Source organism: Ochotona curzoniae, unplaced genomic scaffold, assembly GCF_017591425.1.
Source record: "Ochotona curzoniae isolate NIBS_2020 unplaced genomic scaffold, NIBS_Ocur_1.0 scaffold_4701, whole genome shotgun sequence".
NCBI classification, from domain to species: domain Eukaryota; kingdom Metazoa; phylum Chordata; class Mammalia; order Lagomorpha; family Ochotonidae; genus Ochotona; species Ochotona curzoniae.
The window spans coordinates 70,909,832-70,931,357 of record NW_024467122.1 but is presented as its reverse complement, the minus strand read 5'-3'; the positions used below and the strand labels follow the sequence as shown (position 1 = coordinate 70,931,357).

Sequence of the window (21,526 nt, the reverse complement as noted above, 5' to 3'; positions counted from 1 at the left end):
CTTCTGTTTCTCCGTCACTCTGCTTTCAAATACATCTAAAAAAAATTCTTTTTAAAAAAAAAGTAGAAGCAACTCAAAACTCTATCCACAGAAGAACAGGTAAATAAAATGTAGTGTAGTCAGCCAAGGCAATAGTATTCAGCTCTTAAAACAAGCGCTAGCTCATGCTGCAACATGACCAAATCTTTTTTTTTTTTTTAAGAAGTTAAGACTCTCTTTTTTTTTTTTTTTTTTAACTGCAAAGTCAGTTATACAGAGAGAAGGAGAGACAGAAAGGAAGAGGATTCACTCCCCAAGTGTCTGCAACAGCCGGTGCTGCATCGATCTGAAGCCAGGAGCCAGGAACTTCCTCCAGGTCTCCCATGTGGGTGCAGGGTCCCAAAGCTTTGGTCCATCCTCAGCCGCTTTCCCAGGCCACAAGCAGGGAGCTGGATGGAAGTGGAGCAGCCGGGATTAGAACCGGCGCCTATATGAGATCCCAGCACGTTCAAGTGAGGACTTTAGCTGCTAGGCCACTGCACAGGGCCCATCATGACCAAATCTTGAAAACATCACATCAAGAGAAAAAGAAAATTAGCAGGCTCCTCTCTGTAGAACTGCCTGGAGTTAAGGGAGCCTGTAGAGGCAGCAGCAAGGGGCTTCTTGGCGGGGGAATGAAGGGTGGGGAGTGACTTCTCATGGGCATGGTGGCTCTTCTGGGGACAAGGACTTGCGTGGTATTCAGCGACGGCGATGAGTGTTCTGCAGACACACGATCAGCCGGGTGTTGAGATGCCTTGTCCCACGTCACACTGCCTGCGTTTGAGTCCCAGCTTTGGTGCTGGACCCAGCTTCCCGCTAACACTGACCCTGGCAGGAGATAGTATTGGCTCTTGTGGTCGGGTTCCCGACACCTGTGTGGGAGACCTGGTTTGAGTAGCCATGGACTGTAGTATCTAAATGCATCTCTCTCTCTCACACCCTCCACGGTAGGACGGGCACTCAAAGCAATGTGCCCAGTCACCTGTCTGAATCGGACTGAGTGTGTCAGTAAACTTACAAAGGAGGCCAGTTCTCAGCTGCCTCCCAGACTGCTTTCTGAGTGTAGTCTCAGCATTGCTCAAGCTAAGCCCGCAGAAGCACTGCCTGGCATGGTCGATGAGACCTGCCAGCGATGCCCGTCAGGGTTTGGAACCCTCCCTCCATCACGTGGGCCCAAGCAGTGGAGCCACGGGCTAGCAGACAGAGTCCAATATTAGCGCATTGTCCAAGAGACGTCGTGTTGTTTTTCTCAAAGGCAGGCCGCTCCCTCCTCCTCACCATGACAGGCTTCCGCTCTACACTCGGCCTGGGCACTGAATGGGGTTGGGTGGGGTCAAATTTGGAAGTAAAGTGGCACTGTTCAGGGATGTGGGCGCATGTGTGCATGGAGCAAGCGTCTTCCACCCTCTCCTACCCTCCCTGTTGCTCATCTCAGGGTCCTGCATGCTTCACCACCTGCCTGCTGCAGTTTGGGGCTCCCCCATGGGGCGGCAGGGACCCTTCCTCATCCCGATCACATTAATCCAAGAAATCCCGACCAATCAGGAGAAGCCTGAGAGCTGAGTCCTGGCAACGATGTTTGTCCCAACGAAGCTGAGGATGCCGTACGCGGGGGTTTATCAAGGTGGAGACTTTTGGGTTCAGTTATCTCACCGATCTGCAGCAGTCTGCATTTTTGCTCTTGTGGCCCAGGACCCCTGGCATTGGAAATATTTAGCACATGGCCAAGCTAAGGGGACATCTCTGATGGCAGAGGTATTTAGAAAGCTGCCTGCTCGGGTGCACATGGAGCTGGTTGTAGGAGGGAGATGGGACCGGGGAAAGAAGTTAAACCCAGGCATGTTAGGGGCTGCTACTCTGGTCTTGCCTTACACTGTCCCAATCCTAGCTTGCAATGTAAGTGTTCACACTCCCATTCTTACAGAGTGGAGGCAACAAGCTCCCCAGCTAAGAGGTGAGGCTGAGACCACATGCATGCATCTACAGAGCCCAGGCTTTCCCTGCTGTGCTCAGCCCTGCCCATTGCCCCCAGCCTGATGAGAGAAACTCACATTTGGTAGAAAGCAGAGAGCCCCGTGATTATGGCAGCTACCCTGGGGGGCTCCAGCAGGTGCCAGGGAGTCCAGCGGCTGGAGCCTGGCTCTGATTTACTGTGGGAATCTGGGCAAGGCACTGAGCACCTTTCAGGTGTCACCTGTCCACGATCTCTTTGTAAGGGTATTTTGAGGTGCTGCAGTACACGTGCTATGTCAAGACAAAGAAATAGTCTCCTTCTGCTTGAAACAGGAACCAAGGCTGCCATCGCAAGCAGTACACTCCCGTGGTGTGCCTGATGGAAATGGACAGCCAGAAGGTTAAGGGCCCTGGGGGAAAAGAAAACCCAGCTGCTGAACTGCTGATGATAAACTCCCCTGGATTTTCCAAGAGTCGGCCTTGGCCAGCCCTGGCTCACCTGGCCCACAGGCGAGGCCCCGCGACACATGCCACAGGTGGCTGACCACAGAGCTCTCTGTCACACCACCTGCCTCCAGCAAATGAAAGAAACTCTTCCAAAGTTCAACATCTGATTTCTCAACACATTGGGGCTTCTTGCAGAACACACTGCTAGGCTGCTAAGTCAGGGAGCCCAAGTCATTGTCAGTTTCTAGTTTCAGCTCTCCCTTTCTCATTGTGTTTTTGAGGCAGTTTGTAAAAAACAATCAGGACGTTACTTTATCCATCGACAAGCTCTAAAAAGTCTACGTGTAACACACGTGAATGCTTTCCTGCAAATTTGAGCCAGTGTATTCTTCGGTGTACCGCAAGTCTTTAATATAAAAAGGTTAATAATGTTATGTCTTTTTAAGTCTATTTTTATTTCTTTAAAACGCAGAGAGAATGTTTCATCCACCAGTTCACTGTCCACATGCCTGCAAAGCCGAGGATGGGCCAGACCCAAGCCAGGTGCCAGGAACGCCATCTGAGTCTCCTACTCGGGTAGCAGGGGCCTGCTACTATGCTCTGCCTTCTACTGTGTCCTGAGGATCCAGCAGGAAGGCGGGCTGGAAGTGGAGCCAAGACTCTGGCATGGGGTGTGGGTGTCCCAGGCAGTGGCACACTTATTTAAAGATCTATTGATACCTTCATTTGAAAGGCAAAGGTTCAGAGACAGAAAAACTTCCACCTGCTAGTTCACTTCCCAAATGGCCATCACAGCCAGCGATGGACCTGGCCGGAGCCAGGAGCCAAGAGTCTCATCTGGGTCTCCTGTGCTGATGACAGGGATGTGAGCACTTGGGCCATCTTGCGTTGCTTTCTCCTAGGCCACTAGCTGGAAACTGGATGAGAAGTGAAGCAGCTAGGACTCAAATCAGTGCCCTTAGGAGATGCCGGCATTGCAAACGGCAGCTCAATCCACTAAAGCACAACCCCAGCCCCCTACAGCAGTGGTTCAGCTTGCTGTGCTGCAGCTCCCACCCAATGTGGTGTCATCTCAATGCAAAATATTTTTGGACTGAGTCTTTCTGGTGATATCTCCTTGTCTCAGAAAAGCCCGTGGCTGCCTTGTCCAGGGAGGGGCTGCAGGGGAACACAATTGCCAGCATTAGGGGAACCCCAAGTTCTTCATTGCATATTCTCCCTTTGGGAGGTAAATTTTATTTGGCGTTGTGATTTTTAAAAATTTTTAATAGTTTTCCAGATTTTTTTAAAAAAAAGACTTTATTTGATTGATTGATTGATTTATATTTGAAAGCCAAAATTACACAGTGAGAGAGAGAGAGAGTTCTTGTATGCTCTGGTTCACTCCCCAAATGGCCACAATGGTCAGAGCTGAGCCAAATTGAAGCCAGGAACCAGGAGCTTCTTCCAGGTCTCGCACATAAGTGCTGTGCCCAAGGGTTTGAGCCATCCTCTGCTGTTTTGCCTGATTATTAGCAGGGAGCTGGAGCAGAAGTGGAGCAGCTGGCACCCATACGGGATGCCGGCTCTGCAGGTGGAAGCTTAGCCCTCCATGCTGCTGGTCCCTGGCTTTCTACTTTGTATTGGTTCCTCTGATGGTTGGCTCCTTATCACGTAAATTTGTGTAGAGATCTGAGAGGGTTCAAAATCAATAATATTGGCCCTGGGGTTTATGAGGAATGTGGTGTGACAGGGCTAGGCTGGCTTCTTGCATTTCATTCACTGACTAATGAGGGCTTGGAACAATGAAGGACCTAGCGGAGTCTTGATGCTTAAGAAAGTAAAATATCTGCTTAAGGGGATATACGTACTGTTAAAACAGTTCTATTTATGCAAAAGATTCATGTAACTTTATAAAGGGTTTCAGGGATTTTTAAGGATTTTAAGTGCTGTGCTAGACTGTACTAGCAGCAGATGTTCAACGACGTGTTTAAGTTTTTGTTTTACTGAAAAAGCAATGGATTGCCTGGCACTTTCTTTTAAAAATAAGAAGTCATGCCCAAACCACCGCATTTGAAAGCTAACTCAAAACCATTACTTCTAAACAACACAGATGTATGCTTTTTAAAAAATAACAGAAAGGCATTTAAAAAAATACATCTGGTGGTTGCGAGGCTGGGAGATTTTGTCTGAAATATTCCCCCTTCAGAAGTCCAGTCTTTCGTGTCACTGCTTGTGGTTTTGCTATGAAGACAGATGGTGTCAGTAATTGCCTATATATTTAATTAAGTTAAGAAGCTACATGGTAAGGTTTTGGCCAAACAAAACAAAACAAAACAAAACAAAACGAACTCGTGGGTGGCGGGCGGGCGGGGAGCAGACATTGGGGGAGACACTAGCGCTCCCTAAGCCTGCGTTTTGGTATCCCAATGTGTGGGCGTTCGGAATTGAATTTCCCCAGTTTAATGATAATGAAACAAAGGCGTGTGTTTTGGAAGCAGAAATCGAGGTTTCTGTTCTCTCCCAGTTTTGACCAAGCGGGCGAGAGGTGACTTGATCTATTGCCCAACATCGCCTCTGACCTTGACCTGGGGCCTTCAGGGGTTATTCCAAACAGCTCTGACTGTTATAGCTGTGTGTGTGTGTGTGTGTGTGTGTGTGTGTGTGTGTGTGTGTGTGTGTGTGTGTGATCTTGCCTGGGCTTCTGCATACAGCAGGCTAACCAATGTGAAATTATTATGAGGGAGAATGACGCTGCAGCAATGTGCAGGGAGCAAGTGGCCTGGCGAAGCAACTCCGCGGTTCTTGTCCTGTTTTCCATGCGTCTGTTCCCCGAATCCACCTCCTGGCTCAGTGGCAATATGGCGCTCCCAGCTGTGGTGGCGTGTGGAGGCTGCGCAGTTAAACTCTTAACGCTTAAACTCGGCTACTCCGATGCGGATCCCATCCCATTCCGCTCCGTCATTAACGTTTAATGATTACCTTATGTGCTGAGCACAAGTGCTGGGATATATTTAAAAAAAAGGGGGGTGGGCTGCGTTTTCTAGTTTGAAGCTGTTCAACTTGATTCGACAAACATATTGAGGCGATGCAAGAGCTGCAGAACGTCTCTGGGGTGATGGTGGTGAAGGAGAGGGAAGAGAATTTCAAAGCGAGCCCATGCCATGAGGGCAGAAGCATGGGCAGGGTCAGGCCACCGATGAGCTGGGTGACCACGAACACCTCAGCATGGCCTCGGTTTCCTGGCTGGTAAATCAGGGTCATTCGTCTCCGCTTTCCAGGGTCTGAGGACTGGGTTACTACCAAGAATGGGTAGCAACTGTCTGGTACATGATGCAAATTAAGCATGTTGTTATGTTCTCATGGATATGAATATTCTGGCTATTAATATCGTAGCTCAATAGCTCTGAGGGACTAGATGAGGAAGCGGCAGTGGAAGGGGCACAGAGACAAGTCGGTTAAAGTGTACGCTAAGCACAGTTGTGTGGAACTCATACGTCTTAGCAGCCAGATGAACAGTCTAATTTAGAAATTGGGCAAAGGACCCAACCGTCTGTTCTTTCCCCAAGAGGATGTCCACGTGGCCAACAGGTAGACAGAAGATCCTGGCCATCACTGATTACCTGGGAAGTGCACATCAAAGCCACAATGAGGCATCACTGAACATGACTGGGATAACCCACAGCTGTGCTTCGGACAGGGTGTGGCCCCAGAGGTTCACAGGCAAGGAGCTTGGCCCCAGTGTGGTGGGAGTTCCTAAGAGGTGGAGACTAGGGGACAGTCAGGAGGTCCGGGCTGGGGGCAGGGAGGCTGTGTTTGTGACTGGATTCCCCCTGACCTCCGAGAGGGCACAGGTGTCTGCAGAGAGGGAGAACCTCCTTCCAGAGCACCTGACCCCTTCCCGCTGCTTGCCATACTATTTGATCTCCCCTATAAATCTCCTGAGCCTGGGGTGGCATCCTCCATTCTCCATGAGGCGCTCACCAGCGCTGAGCAGGACCCATGGTCAGGCCCTTAACCTCCAGAACTACAAACCACATCCACCTCTTCATGAGTCTCCCAGCCTCGGCTGCACAAAACAGACCAAGATAGCTGACTCCTTCAAGTCAAGTGCGAATGGTTAGCCTGGCGGTTAAGATGCCCACCTCCCATGTGGCAGTGCCTGAGGTCCACCCCTGGCGCTGGCCCCTGTCCTGACCCCAGCTTCCTACCCAGTGCAGGGCCCGGGCAGCAGCCATGGCAGCTCTGTAATCAGGCTCCCGCTGCTTGCCTGGGAGGAGACCTGGGTGAAGCTCCCCTCCTTTAGCTCTGGGAATGTGGGGGGTAAACCCAGAAGCAAGAGCTAGGGCGCACAGGCATGCTCTCTTTCACTTGTCTCTCTCTCTCTGATTCTCCAATAAACAGACAAAAGATGTTGAAAGGTCAAAAGGTCAGAATAGGCAAGGTTAAGGAGAAGGGGGATAGCTGTGCAGGTGTAACCAGCTTATCCATTATGGGGGGGGGATCCTCAAAAATTTCTAAAGGGCAGGCATGAGGCCAGCGGTGGACACCTGGGTAACACTGTGGCCAAGATGCTCCTGGCCCGTGTTGGAGTACGGAGGTCTGTCACCTGCCTCTGGATTCTCACTGCAGACCCGTGACGGCTCAAGGCGCTGGCTTCCCGCCCCCCATGTGGGAGACCTGGAGTGTTCCCGGCAGCCCCAGTGTGGCTGTGGCCAGTGGTGGGCATTTGGGGGAGTTCTTTCTCCTTGTCTCCCTATTTCTGTTTCATTGCCTTTTAATAGATAAATTAAAAAAATAAATAATTATCACATGATCCAGCAGTCCCACTTCTAGATTTCAGAAAGTTTGTTGAAAATGCATATTCTGAAAAACTATGCATGGATTTAAAACAAAAACTTCTTTGAAAAAAAAAGATTTATTTATTTTTACTAGAGAGGCAGATTTACAGAGAAAAGGAGAAACAGAGCGAGAGCTTCCATCTGCATATCTACTCTCCCAGTGGCCGCAGTGGCTGGAGCTGAGCTGATCAGGAGCTTCTTCTGGGTCTCTCATGTGGGTACAGGGCCCAAGGACTTGGGCCATTCCTGACTGCCCTCCCAGGCCACAAGCAGGGAGCTGGATGGGAAGTGGGGCTGCCGGGATTAGAACCAGCACCCATATGGGATCCCAGCGTGTGTAAGGCGAGGACTTTAGCCACTATGCTATTGCGCCGGGCCCGAGGACTAAATTTTTTAATTCAATTTTCCACAGACTTTTAAAAGTACCTTTATACATATCCAAACAAATAAGCAAAATCATGCTTTCAAAGAGAAACCTGTGTCCATGTTCATGGTGCATTGTTTGCAACAAGCACAAATGAGAATTACTCAGGTGTCTGGGAAAGAATGGATGAAGAGGTTGTGACGTGTTTGTGAACACTCAAAACTGATGCTTCCCTGAAAAGAGGGAAGTCATTTTTGATAACACGGAAGAACCTGGAGGACATGATGGCACGTGCGCACACAGAAAGAGCTTCCTTATTCCTGCGACCTTGCACACACGTGGAATCTGAGAGAGCCAAATGTTACACACAGGTTAATCCTCTGCCCCCTCGTGCCATCATCCCATGTAGGCACTGATTCGTGTCTCAGTTGCTCCACTTCCCATCCAGCTCCCTGCCTGTGGCCTGGGAAAGCAGTGGAGGACGGCCCAAAGCCTTGGGATCCTGCACCTGCCTGGGAGACCCAGAAGAAGCTCCTGGCTCCTGGCTTCGGACTGGCTTAGCTCTGGCTGTTGTGGCCACTTGGGGAGTAAACCAGCCAATGGAAAATCTTTGTGTCTGTCTTCCCAGTAAAATAATCTTCAAGAAAGGGAGAGAGAACAAACCTCCTTGTACTAATGCACTTCCCGAATGCCCACAGTGGCCGGGGATAGGCCAGACTAAAGCCAGGGGCACGATCCAGATCTTCCATATAGGCAACAGGGTCTCAACTGCTTGACCCATTGTTGCCGCCTCCCAGGGTGCATGTCAGCAGGAAGCAGGAGTCAGGATGAGCGCCAGCAGTCTGAGCTGGGACATGGACGTGTTGCACCTGTACTTTAACTGCTAGGCCAGACACCCATCCCAGAAAGGACAATTTTGCAAGGAACAATTTATTATACATAAAATCTCAATCAGGGCCTACGTCATGGCTCAACCAGCTGATCCCATGGATCATGTGCGCATTGGATTTCATGTGTGCTCTAGCTGTTGTCTTGGCTGCTCCAACTCCTATCCAACTCCCTGATTATGTTCTGGAAAGCTGAAGAGGATGGACCAAGACCTTGGGACCCTACACCCAGATGGGAGACCCTGGAATAAGCTTCCTGGCCCATGGCTTCAGAACTGCCCAACTCCAGCCATTGTGACCATTTAGGGAGTGAATAAAAGGATGGAAGAAGATCTCTTTCTGTGTCTCCACCTTTCAAATAAAAAAAAAAATCTTAAAAAAAAATTGAAACCATAGGTGGCAGCCGGAAGTAAGAGAAAGGCTTTTGGCATTGCGATGCTCTCAGGCAAGTGAGGGAAAAATCTGTGGTCTCTTCCTGCAGTCTCAGCCGGAAGCCTTACCCCTTCTGGCAGCCTCGGGTCCTGCCCAGACAGACTACCTCCTGAAGAGTGTGGGAGGCAGTGTGAGAGCCCAGATTTCTGCTGCCCAAGCAAAGTTTCTGGTGAAAAGCCTTCAAAGTGAAGAAGGAGAGAGAGAGAGAAAGAGAGAGAGAGGCGGCCTGGTGTTGCCTGGAGGGGAGTCAGGACGGGGAGCATCTGAAGAATACACAGGTGGACAATGACCGGAGCCAGCCATCATGCAGGCAGATCAACCCGAGCTCTCCACCTTCCTGAATATTGAGGTTCGCGACGGATGGGGCCAGAACAGACACCCAGGGCAATCGTGTGCGGGTGCCTACGCTGTACCGCGCAGGTGGCCACCCGTCGGTCATTCTCACCGTGCGGTTGGCCCTTGTACTCACGATGGAATCATCGTCCTGATGATCACTCGTGGATTACTGCTCTCTCTCGTGGACTCGAACATGTGGACCTTCTAAAGGGGCAGAGCTTTAATGTGGCACAGTCCTCTGGGATCTATTTCCCCTTCGCTAGGTACTAACTCGCAATTAACCATATGCTTATTGCAGCATTTAAAAACGCTGAGTAACGGGTACTTCCGTTTATACTCGAAGCCTATTAAATTTTAATTTAGATCTACACTGTTAACCTTCTTGTTTATAAATAAAACACCTTCCCCGAAGAGACAAAAAAAATAAAAGTGCATCTTGTTGAACTCCTTTGGTGAACTACTTGACTGTGTTGAAGGCAGAGAGAGGGGCAGCTTGCAAATAACTGTTCTGGAGGGGGAATTTGGAGAGAAGCATTCACTCATTCATTTAATAAATATTTATTGAGCATCTATTACGTGCTAGGTGCTGGGTATCCTGAAACGGACAAGAAGGAATTGCGATTTTGCTGCAGATCTTGGCTGTTCCATCCCCCTGAGAGAAAATGCCTTTGTTTTTTTGATGCGTATGTGAATCACTCTGCGATGACGAGAGCGCTCAGTGACTTTGAAAAATGTTGCTAATTCAATTCCGATTCCACTCACAGTTTGAGAACCTGCTGAGGGCTCCTTGACAGCGTTCCACGTGCTTGTGCCGTTTGATTTAGTAAGAACGGCGCCTTCAGCCTGCGCAGCCTCTCAGAACACTCCCCGAGAAGGGCACGGATTCACTACCTACTGCTCAGAGAGGCCAAGTGCGTGAGCTATCGCATGGACCAGTGAGAAGACAGGGGCCAGAACCCACGACTGTCACCATGCAAGTATTTTCATGCCTATTTCCACAGCCCCCCCCATTCTACACTGAAGTTCTCCAAATAAAGAAATTCTTAGAAATAGTTTTCAGAATATGTGGGATATGATGCCCTGGTGTTGTATCTCCATTGCTTAAAAAAAAATTATTTATTTGAAAAGCACAGTTACAGAAATAGAGGGAGAAGTGGGTGGAATGGAGTAGACAATCTTCCAATCACCAGTTCACTCTCTAAATGGCCACCACAGCCGCAGGTGGGCCAGCTCAAAGCCAGCGGGGTCTGGAGCTCCATCCTAGTCTCCTACATGGATGCAGGGACCCAAGTCCTTGGGCCATCTTCTGCTTCTTTCCCAAGTGTATTCACAAAGAATTGCATTGAAAGCAGAACTGCCAGGACTCGAACTGGAGCCCAGATGGGATGCTGGTGGGGCGGCACTGGAAGCAATGCCCTAACCTCTTGGGGTACCGTGCTATTTCCACGGTCTCCATTCATTGTCTTCATAATTTGTACTTTGTGACAAGCCTCACTTCATTTTGTCACTACCTGTGCTTCGAGAAATGTCCTTTACTGATTAGCCACAGTGTTTTTTCAGCCACGTCCTTTCTCTTAAACTTTGGATTTAGGGGTGAGTGTTACAGCGCAATGTAAAAGCTTTTGAGTCTGACATAGTCCCATTTCTTTGGTTTTGCTTTTTTTTGGGGGGGGGGGCGGTTTCGTCCAAGGGGTCGTCCCCTACACCGATGTCTGGAAGTGTTTCCTCTAATTTTTCTTCTGGTAACTTTCTTGTCTCAGGTGTTAAATTTGGATATTTGATCCATTTTGAGTTGATTTCTGTGTGTGGCGTGAGGTGCGGCTCCAATTTCATACTTCCACGTCTCATTCTTCCTCTCTCCATTCCTCCAGGCCTGACCTCTGTTTCTTTACTTCCCAAACAACCCTGTATTCTGCCCGATGTCCTCAGTTGCCAAACCCTATGCTTCCCAAACTATTCTTCCTCTCTGTAATCCAGAACCCCAGGATGTCCCACGTCCTTATCTGGAGCTGAGCCACAGCTCGTGTGTGTGTGTGTGTGTGTGTGTGTGTGTGTGTGTGTGTGCACGTGCGCTGTCCTTGATTCTCTGCACTGTCACCTGTACCACCTTTTCTGGGCTCCCCAGGCTCTTGAACACCTCCTGTGCACACATGGGAAGCAGGACCCTAGGGCAGAATCTGAGAAGGGGTGACTCCGAGTTCTGCCCTCCATGTCCACGGCAAGACGTGTGCGAGTGTGAGGGCGTAAAAGTGCTTTGTTAAATGATGAAATGCTATATGAATTTAGGAGGATCCTTAGGATTAGAATGATCACCTGTGTTTACTTTCATTGATATTTCAGCAACGCAGGGAGCTCAGAAGACAAGCCAATGGCCACTTTCCTTCATCTTGGTTTCCTATTGCTGGTGTCACAGATGCTTATAACTAGCCAGCTTCCAACTACACATGTGCCTCCAGTCATGGTTCTGGATGTCGGGGTCTCTCTGGGAGAATACCACAGTAGGGGCAGAGTCCTGGGCTTGCTGGGCTTCCCTGCCTTGCTGGACTTCCGAGGCCACCTGCGTTCAGTGGTGCGTGTTCCCCCTCCTTCCTTTGCAAGGCACCAGCAGAATATACTAACTCTCACCATGGTTCTCCTGCCTCCCTCTTCAAGGCTTCATGCTTTGGGTCCACCTGGGATAATTCGAGGTGATTAAAAATTTTTTTTTCTTCATTTTTATTGGAAAGGGCAGATTTACAGAGAGAAGATCTTCCATCTGCTAGTTCACTCCCCAAATGACCACAACAGCCAGAATTGAGCAGATCTGAAGCTAGGAACTAGAAGCTTCCTCCAGGTCTCCCCTGTGGGTGCAGAGGCCCAACAACTTGAGCCATCTTCGACCGCTGGCCCAGGGACATTAACAAGGGAGCTGGATCAGAAGTGGAGCAACCTGGCCTCCAACCGGCTCTCCTATGGATGCTGTTATCTCAGGTGGCAGCTTTACTCTCCATGCCACGACGCTGGCCCCTTGTACCTTCCCAGATGCATTAGCAGGGAGCTGGATCAGAAGTGGAGCAGCCAGGACTTGAACTGAAGCTGATGTGAAATGCCAGCCTTGCAGGCAACAGCTTAACTCACAGCACCACAGCATCAGCCATTGGACTATTTTATTTAGCAAGTTTTGAATGAGCTGATTCAGCAAATAAACACTATGAAGATGGCCTTGAAAGAAATAATTATTGGAACTGAAAGTTTCTCCAGCAGTCAAGTAAGCCAGCCTTCTAACTATGCAGCTGAGAAAACAGAGGGGAGGATGGGGGAAGTGACTTTCTGAGTGCTCCTCGGGTTGCCTTTCGCCCTCTGGGTGTGTGCAAGCCTGAGAACAGAATGTGACACCCACGGGGGAGCCCAGGAAGATCAAAGGAAAACGTGAAACACTGGAAATGGCCCCACATGTCAGTTGTCACACGGAAATTGCTATTGGGGTGATCTGGGACTCCGTGGAAGAGAAAAGGGAGGATGGACTCTTTAGACAGAGGTCGGGGACAGCCGGGCATTTTTGAAAAGGGGTCCCAGGGAGTAGCAGGGGAAGTACACATTTTAAGTTGGAGGAGTGGAGGAAGCAAAGCAAAAAACGTTTAGAAAGTATTTATCTGGAATATTCTACGTCACAGTCCATGTGCAGAGGAAGAATCTTTCTCCTAAGTGTCACACTGAATGAACAAAGGCCGACTGTGGGATAGTCCTATACAGAATGGCCCAGTACAGAAAATGCTTCTAAACATGTGCTTCACGTGTCGTCCCAGGGTACAAGCGAGTACAGCAAACATGCGAAGACATGGAAGGAACTCAACGCGCCCAAACAAGGCCTTAGCTTCCGCCGGTGCCCTGGGAGGAAGAGGCTGGGTGTGGCAAAAGGATACAGCAGCTGGCTTGGCACCACTTAGCTTAGGTTGGGTGGGGTACCGGGAGGCTCGGCAGATCCATTCTGCTTCCATTTAGACCCTCTTATGTTTATAATCACATACACGTTTCTTAAAGCAGAAAATACAGACAGCTGGTCCCAAACACACCTTCACTGCTGCATGGGCTTCGGGTGGGGTACCTGGAGTTGTAAAGGCCTGAGTGTTTTCACTAGGCGTCGGACTCACCTGCTGCTCCAAGGTGCTTGGGTCGATGAAAGTCACCAGGTCTATGGAGAAGTAGCCAACCACGTCTCTGGTTTTACATGCATTTCCAATTTGGAGGCACAAAGAACAGAGAACTTGGGGATCCACGGAGGCCTGCGGCATGGTGGTGCCCGAGGAGACGAAGGGGCTTTCGGCGTGCAGCTGGTCCCCAGTGGACAACACCCGCACTTCCCCGCCCGGCTCTATCAGCATGTCCACGGTCAGGTTGGTGACGTTGTCTGCGGGCGGGAAGGCCTCGATCACGCCCCCTGGTGGGAGAAGCAGGGAGCAGTAGTGAAAAGGCAAGGCTCGCCAGGACCCAACTCATTGCAGAGCAAGTGGGGAAGAGCCCAGGCCTGTGGCTTCTGTGTTCTGGGCTGGGGGAACCAGCGTTAGTGGCATAAACTGTCTGGACTTCTTTTTCTTCATCTGTGAAATGGGCGTAATGAACGCTGGCTGCACAGATTCTTGGGAATCTGTTTTCCACAGTGACTGCAGGGTTCATCCTAGTGTTTGGCATAGAGAGCCAGGCTCCAGGAATGGTAGCATTGATTGTGATCATGATTGTGAATACGGGTGACCATCAAGTCCATGTGCATGGCTTAATCGACAGTAGACCCAAAAGGTTCTGTTCCAATTCCTCCGGGGGAGTTAACTCCCCAGGGTCTAGGGGGTATATCTTGGGGACTAGCAGGTTCCTTCTAGTCAATGTTATTTTTTTTGGAGGTTTGATGGGCTTGGGTGTTTATCAGGCCTAGAGCACACGGACTGCAGTGTGGCAGCCAGCGGGCCCTTGTGCAGGGCCAGCTGCAAGATGCTTTTCAAAATACAGCCTCGCCCCAGTTAGAATGGCTGTTATCCCCAAACCCAACCATAACAAGTGCCAAGGAAAGATGTCGGGGAGGAAGGACAGCCTATTCCACTGTCGGCGGGGGCTGTGGACTAGTGCAGTCATTGTGGAAGGCAGCATGGAGATTCCACAGAGATATGAAAATAGATCATCTGTCTGACCCAGCCAAAGAAAATGAAACCAGCATATGAGGAAGTTACCTGTGCCCCCTGGGTTCACTGAAGCTCAAGTCACAATAGCTAAGATATGGAATCAGTTCAGATGCTACTCAACAAATGACTGGATAATGAAAATGTGATATGCACACTATGGAATACTACTCAACCATGTAGGAGAAAAAGGACGCAATTGGAGACCATTCTGCTTAGTGAAATGAGCCAGGCCCCCAAAGATGTTTTCCCTGATGGGTGCAAAGTAGTGGATTTGAGAGAAACATGAACCAGAGGAAAGATCTGTCTGTCTCTTTCTCTTTTTGTGTCACTCTGCCTTTCAAAACTTTTAAAACTTAAAAGGTCAACTGCATCTCTTAAGTGGAAGAAAATACCACAAAAAGGAATAAAAATAATGGATTTTTTACAGTTAAGAGGGGGAGACTGTGGCAATCTCTAGGTTTCCAAGGCACGGTGTTCAGAAGGTTCCAGATCTCACAGGAGTTTTCTCTAGTCCCCGTCTCCTTGTGGGAGTTTATCTTTGTCTTTTGTCTTCAGCCATACTGTGAATGCCTCATTTTTAAAAGTGATTTATTTATTTTTATTAGGAAAGCAGATTTACAGAAAGAAGGAGAGACAAAGATCTTCCATCCACTGGTTCACTCCTCAAATGTCACCAATGGTCGGAGCTGAGCCGATCCAAAATCAGGAGCCAGGAGCTTCTTTTGTGTCTCCCACACAAGTGCAGGCAGATTCCCAAGGCTTGGGCCATCCTATACTGCTTTCCCAGACCACAGGCACAGAGCTGGATGGAAAGTAGAGCAGTCTTGCATGAACCAGTGCCTTTATGGGTTCCTGGGATGTGCAAGGCAAGGATTTAGCCACAACTGGCACCCACCTGTAGCTTAGGAGGGTCTTGTGGGTGTGGCCAGCGCACGGTGCCTGGCCGCTCAGAGGCAGCCTTTTATGGGCTCATCTGAAGGATTTGAGCTCATCTTTGCTGGCCCAGCTTCCTCTCTTATAAAACGAGTGTTCTGACTGATGGCTCCTGCTTCATTGGCTGCTGGGGGAGGACTAGGCACAGTCACACACACATCCTTGCAGAATTCCCTGGACCTTCTGGGCCATCCTCACTGTTAGTGGCCACTGTTCTTGGGATTCCCTGACGTCACATCACTGTTTGGTCAACCATGTAGCAATGTGCTGTCCTGCCATCATCAGCTATGAGTAAGTAGGGTGGGATGGAATCATCTGTAGGCTGCTGTACCAGCCCCTCTCCTTGGCTCTTGGGTACTGCCCAAGGACTTCCAGCTTACACTGCAATACTCCTGGCTGCAGAGAGAGGGTGCGGACCTGGCCCCTGCACAGTGCCCCACAGGGAGCTGGGTGCCTGGGGACCAGCAAGCATTGCTTGTTCCACAAGGAGGAGGTGACTAGCTTGGTAGTTTGGTGTCCTGGCTGGGCAGGAAATTCTCTATACAAGTTGGTGGACTCACTCGTAAGGAAGGTTTTTTTTTGTTTGTAATAACAGGTGGCGCCTTTGAGAACAACTAAACTCAGCAGGGGAAAGAGATGCACTTGTGAGAGATCTGCTCTGCATGGGGGCTCTGCAGTGGAGGCCAGCTTTCCTATTTGCAGGAGGGGTCTTCAAAAAAGGATATGCAAAACAGAAGAGTAAAAGTTTGCCCTCCCACAATATAAAAACCTTGCATATCACCTCCCCCTTTTGTCCCCTTTCTTTTTTTTTTTTAGTTGGAGGGACAGGGAGAATAGGGAGATAAATCTTCCAAACACTGGCTCAATCTTCAACGACCACAGTGACTGGTACTGGGCCAGGGTGAAGCCGGGAGCTGGGCACTCAGTCCAGGCCTTCCTTGTGTGTGGCAGGGACCCAAAAACTTGATCTTTACTTTCCTGGGGTGCACAACAGCAGGAAGCTGGAATCATAAGCACCCCTGGGACTTGAGCCCAGTAATGAAGCAATCCTGATGCCAAGGGCCTTGGGGGCATTTTAACTGCTGCACCGAATGCGGGTCCCCAGAGCATCTTCATAGAATGCACTTTGCATGAATTTTTTCAAGACCCTTTCGATGTTTCATTGCCATCTTTTGTTGAGTCCTCCCAACAACCCTGAGAGGTAGGCAGGTGAGGAAACAGGACCGAGGAGGACCCTAGACCCTTGCTCAAGGTTATGGGTGAAGTTCAGACCCAGGTTATGGGACTCCAAAGCCCACCCCCCTCGGGAGAAACCCTTGTTGCAAGCAAGGCCCAGCATAGTGAGCAATGCTGTATGCCGTGTGAGCCACACGCTGGTCCCATTTACTTAACAGGCTGGGTGCAAGATAAATATTTAGGCAATGCTTTCAGAAAGAAGCGGAGTTGACTGGGGACGCACCTCTTAGAGCCAACATGGGAAGATGCAGGAGCCTCAAAAGCGGCCCAATCCTCAGGGGAAAAGAGGCCCGGTCCTATTTACCTTGACTGAGAAACGCTTGCAGGAATTTCTTCCACGTCGGAAAGCGTCTCTTGTTGACTGGCTGTACGTGCTGTGCTAAAATGCCCACTAGCTCCTTGGAGATCTTCGTCAGAGCCAGCTCCTGCAGAAACAAATTAAATAGAACCACAAGCAATTTTACGACAGAAATGAAAACTGCTTGTGGAGTGATTAAAAACCAGGCCTCCAACAGGCAAAAGAAGGAAAAAAAAAGTGGTTACTGTTTACCCAGAGTCAGAAAGCCATTTTGAACATTTTCCTCTATTTGTCCCAGCCATTTCTATTTTCCTATTGTGAAGTGACTTGGGGATGGACCTGTTGGCACTACTGTGAGTCACGCCCATTGGCACTGGAAGGCAGGTATTCTGTCAGGAGTAATCTACACATCAGGCCAGGGCAGCCAGACCAGCCAGAGGCTCCTGAGCAGCATCCCTGGGCCTTGGCCTCCCATTATGTGCTATGTTGGTTTAGTGAACTCATCCGTAAGGCCAAGCCAGAATGGGACAACCTTTTTATCTTTAAGATTTACAATTACAGAGATAGAGAGGGAGAGACACAGAGAGATCTTCCATCTGCTGATTTACTCCCCAAATGGCTTATCAGTCAGGGCTGGGCCAGGCCAAAGCCAGGAGCCAGGAACTCCATCTGGGTCTCTCACATGGATGGGTGCAGCAGCTCCAATACCTTCCCAGATCCATTAGCAGAGAGGGAGGGATCAGATGTGGTGCATTCAGGACTCGAACTGGTGCTCATATGAAACGCTGGCATCACCATTGTGCACTTAACTCACTGCCACAATGCTGGCCTTGGCACCTCTAATTTTTAACTCTGTGCCCTCGAACATTTGTGAGTGGGTATCTGCATCCTACCTCATCCTCAAAGTCTGGAACGAGGGCAGGAGCGGGAATCTAGCCTGGCAGTAGAGACACCATATCCCATATCACAAGTGCCTAAGAGTGACCCCAACTTCTGTCTATTGCAGACCCTGGAAAGCAGCTTCCTGGTGGCTGTGTGTGTGTGTGTGTGTGTGTGTGTGTGTGTGTGTGTGCGCGCGCCTCTGCTTACCAGAAAGAGCCTGTCAAGGCCCCTTCTCACTCTTCCTATCCTGCACAGGCACACTGCTACCTGGAGACCGGAAGCCAGCAGGACAAGTATGTCTTCCCATTGGCCCTGACCCTGTCTTTTTCCATTTTTGAGCCATCCTCAAGTTCATCTTGCTGTCTGCTTCATACTTGTCTCACTAGAAATCATTCTACCAGATCTCCAGGGACCCAGCATCTCTCCTTCATGAAGTTCGCCAAGGATGGGACCAGCAAGCTCAGCTTTCCATCCTCACCCTGCCTCCAGGGAACTCCTCAGCCAAAGCTGTTTCCCAGGCAGGGGAGACCCCTCTTGGGTCATGCCTCACCCTGCTTCTGCAGGGCTTGGAATACATGTCCCTTTCCATCAAGATGGCCCAGAGTAAAATCATTCATTCAGTCATTCAGTCATTCATAGCTCAATAAGAGCTATGCCTTTTCAATACTGGAGGGAAAATGGAATTACACATTTTACCCAGGAGGGGAAGAGATGGCGAGGAAACGACGAAGGAGCAGATCCAAACCTTATCCTACAGAACAGTTTGTTTAGAATTTAAGTGTAAAAAGGTCATAAGAGACTGAGGAAGCGAGAGACGAACCGAGAGGAAGAGGGCCCATCCACTGAGTCACCTCTCACAGTCCTGTCACCACTGGCACTGGGCTGGGCAGCCAAACTGGCTCTCCATGTGCCTCCCAGGGTTTGCACTGGCAGGAAGCTAGGGGCAGAGCTAGTGCTGGGGATTGAGCCTAGACCCTCCGAGGCATGGGAAATTGGGAGCCCTAACTGGCATTTAACCACTGAACCAACCTAGATCTTAAAACCAGATCCCCAACCACATGAGGACCACAGCCGCAGCACCACCCCCTTTCTCTTCTTCCTCCCCCATCTGACTCCTCCTCAGCCCTTCTGGGTTCATTCTGACCACACCTCCTCCAGGCAGCCCTCCTTGCCACCCCAATCAATCTCTTCCCCCAAGCTCTCCCACTGCCTGCGCTCTCCTTGACGGCATGGGCACTACTGGAGTCCTTATGGCACAGACAGAACCCAGCACTGGTCATTTGAATCGTGGTAACAGCAAACACCAGGACAGGGAGAGAGCTATAGAAACAGCTGACATTGCAGAGGAGACAGGCACCCCTCAGCAGGTTCCCTCCTTGCTGCCTGTAGGGGTGAGACATTTAAGAAGCTTCACTTCATTGGACACTTATGCTGTGGCCTGCACTGGGCAGCTGGTTGCTGGCCCAGCCACAGTTGCCAGCACCACTGCCACTACTGCCTTGCAACCAAGGCTACAGCAAAGGGCAGCTGTCCTGGAGGCAAGCCTGCCACCTGATCGGAAGGTGATAGAGTCCTCAAGCAAAAGCCATGGAGAGGAATAATGAGAGATTGGCAGGGGGAGGGGAGTTGACTTCTTAATTTATTTCTTTGTCTTGAAAGCATCAGATGGGAAATGCAACGCTTCGACTAAGAATGGCCTTGGTACCAGAGGACTGCCCCTCTGTCTCTGTAACTATGAGGATGAGGAAGAGGATGATGGTGGATGCTACAGCTTATACACTCAAATAGCAACAGCACAACGACATTCACACTCGACAACCAGTGCAGCCCAGAATGTCCGCGTGTGTATTCTGCCAAGAGCCAGCAGCGTGCAGCGCATCCTCTGTCTCACAAAGCTATGCAGTGAACAGGGACAAGTTCCCAACATCACAGCCAGGCGATGGGTGACTGTGCCCATGTTTCCAAAAGCCTGTCATCCATTCACAGTGAGCATCTCATTTAGAGCTGGTGATGGCAAGTGGCAGGGGATGAGGGGAGTGGAAAGGAAAGAATCTACTTCACGAATGACCAGCAGGTAGTAGCAAAATAACACTCCACTCAGTCAAGTGAGAAGTAAGGATTTCCATTCCTTAAGGATGCTGCCAACTCTATGAGTATATTTTTGTGGCTGGAAATGTAGAGCCCAGCCTGGAGGAATCGCTCCGTGGCAGGGAGGAATTCCCTCCAGGGAAATCCCTCGTGGGCAGGGCTTCAGCACCACCTTTGTGCAGTATAGGCTCTGTCAGGCACTTGCAGTTCACCCTGAGTGTGCATTGGCACTAATCACAGCCTTGGAAGACACGGGGTGTCCACACCCCCTTGAGAGGCTTGTCCACCAAGCATGGATGATGCCTCTCTGCTCTTTTCCCTTTTTATATCAAGAAGGAGTGGATTTGAAAGGAGAGATCTTTGATGGAGGGAAAATATTATGGGTCATCTCAGGGGGAGCCCCTAGCATCTCTGGTTCAATTCTGCTCTGCCATCCTGCCAATCTAGGGAGTTAACTTTGCCTTCCAAGCAAATTCCAGGTGTGTGTGTATGTGTGTGTGTGTGTGCGCGTGCGTGCACGCTGGGGCGTTGGGGAGCTGGGGAAGGAAGAATGTAAATCACAATGTTGTCAGTACCAATTCCCCCCCCCACTCTGTTTCACCTTAGCAGTCCCTTTGCTGAATCATTATGGGTGAGTTTAGTGGAATAGCTCCATGACTAACACACCCCCAGTTCTTCCATGGCAGACACAGCTTGGTTGGTTCAGCTGAGAGCAAAGATAAAAGAAAACCCAAGGAGCTGCCCCAATGTCTCTGCTTTCTGCACACTTCTGAGAATTCTAAACAGGGAGGGGTGGAGGGGGTGGAGCCAAGGCGAGTGTAAGGTCAAAAGGGCATGACGATGACCTGGAAAACCAGGCAGGACCGCCATCCCTGCGGAGAGGGGCCATATGGAGTATCTGGGACAAACGCCTCCAGTCACAGGAGAGGGAAGGGGCTTCTACGGTCACACGGGCAACACGGCGGGGGCTCCCTGGCTGCCTTCTGGCTTCCCAGGTGAGTGCTCGTCTGGAGGGGGCAGAGAGTGGGACATCTGAATCTGCAGGTGTCAGGGGCAGGGGGAGAAGGGAGAGGGGGTTGAGCTGAGAAAGGGTGCAGGGCTGTGTGTGGGACGCAACATCAGCCACTGTTAGCATTAAAGCAGTTCTCCTTTTTTTTTCTTTTTAAAATATTTATTTATTTTTATTGTAAAATCACATATACAGAGAGGAGGAGAGACAGAGAGGAAGATCTTTCATCCATTGATTCACTCCCCAAGTGGCTACAATGGCTAGCACTGAGCCAATCTGAAGCTAGGGGCCAGGAGCCTCTTCCTGGTCTCCCATGCAGGTGCAGGGTCTCAAGGCTTTGGGCTATCCTCGACTTGAAACAGTTCTCCTTTAGTGAAAGCTTCCCAAGTGGCAGTCAAATGTCAGGCATGCCTTTTTACAGCCACTCTGTTATGATTGTCCTTATACGCCAATGTACACAGCCACAACGATTCCCACCCAGCAACTCCTGGATTTGTCACTGTGTGGTTGGACCCATGACTGTAAAGCTCTCAAGGAGCGTAATCATGTGGTTGGCCCAAGGGGGGGGGTCAGCCACAGGGGAGCGCAGAGTCTCCATTGCTACCTTTATGGAAGAATGGGAAGATTGGACGTGTACTGTTGGCCACCCTGACATCTCTGTTCTCTTTCA

At 50.0% G+C, this 21,526-nt stretch overlaps 1 protein-coding gene across 1 annotated transcript in view; it reads right to left on the bottom strand.

Annotated features, from left to right (window-relative positions):
* IQCH (IQ motif containing H) overlaps nt 1–21,526 on the bottom strand; it is a 112,092-nt gene that overhangs the window by 31,643 nt on the left and 58,923 nt on the right. Inside the window, exons 9-10 of the mRNA XM_040968459.1 lie at nt 16,884–17,004; nt 13,391–13,677 (exon numbers count right to left, since the gene is read on the bottom strand). Coding sequence (XP_040824393.1) covers nt 13,391–13,677; nt 16,884–17,004 — 408 coding nt within the window. The remainder of the gene's footprint in view (nt 1–13,390; nt 13,678–16,883; nt 17,005–21,526) is intronic.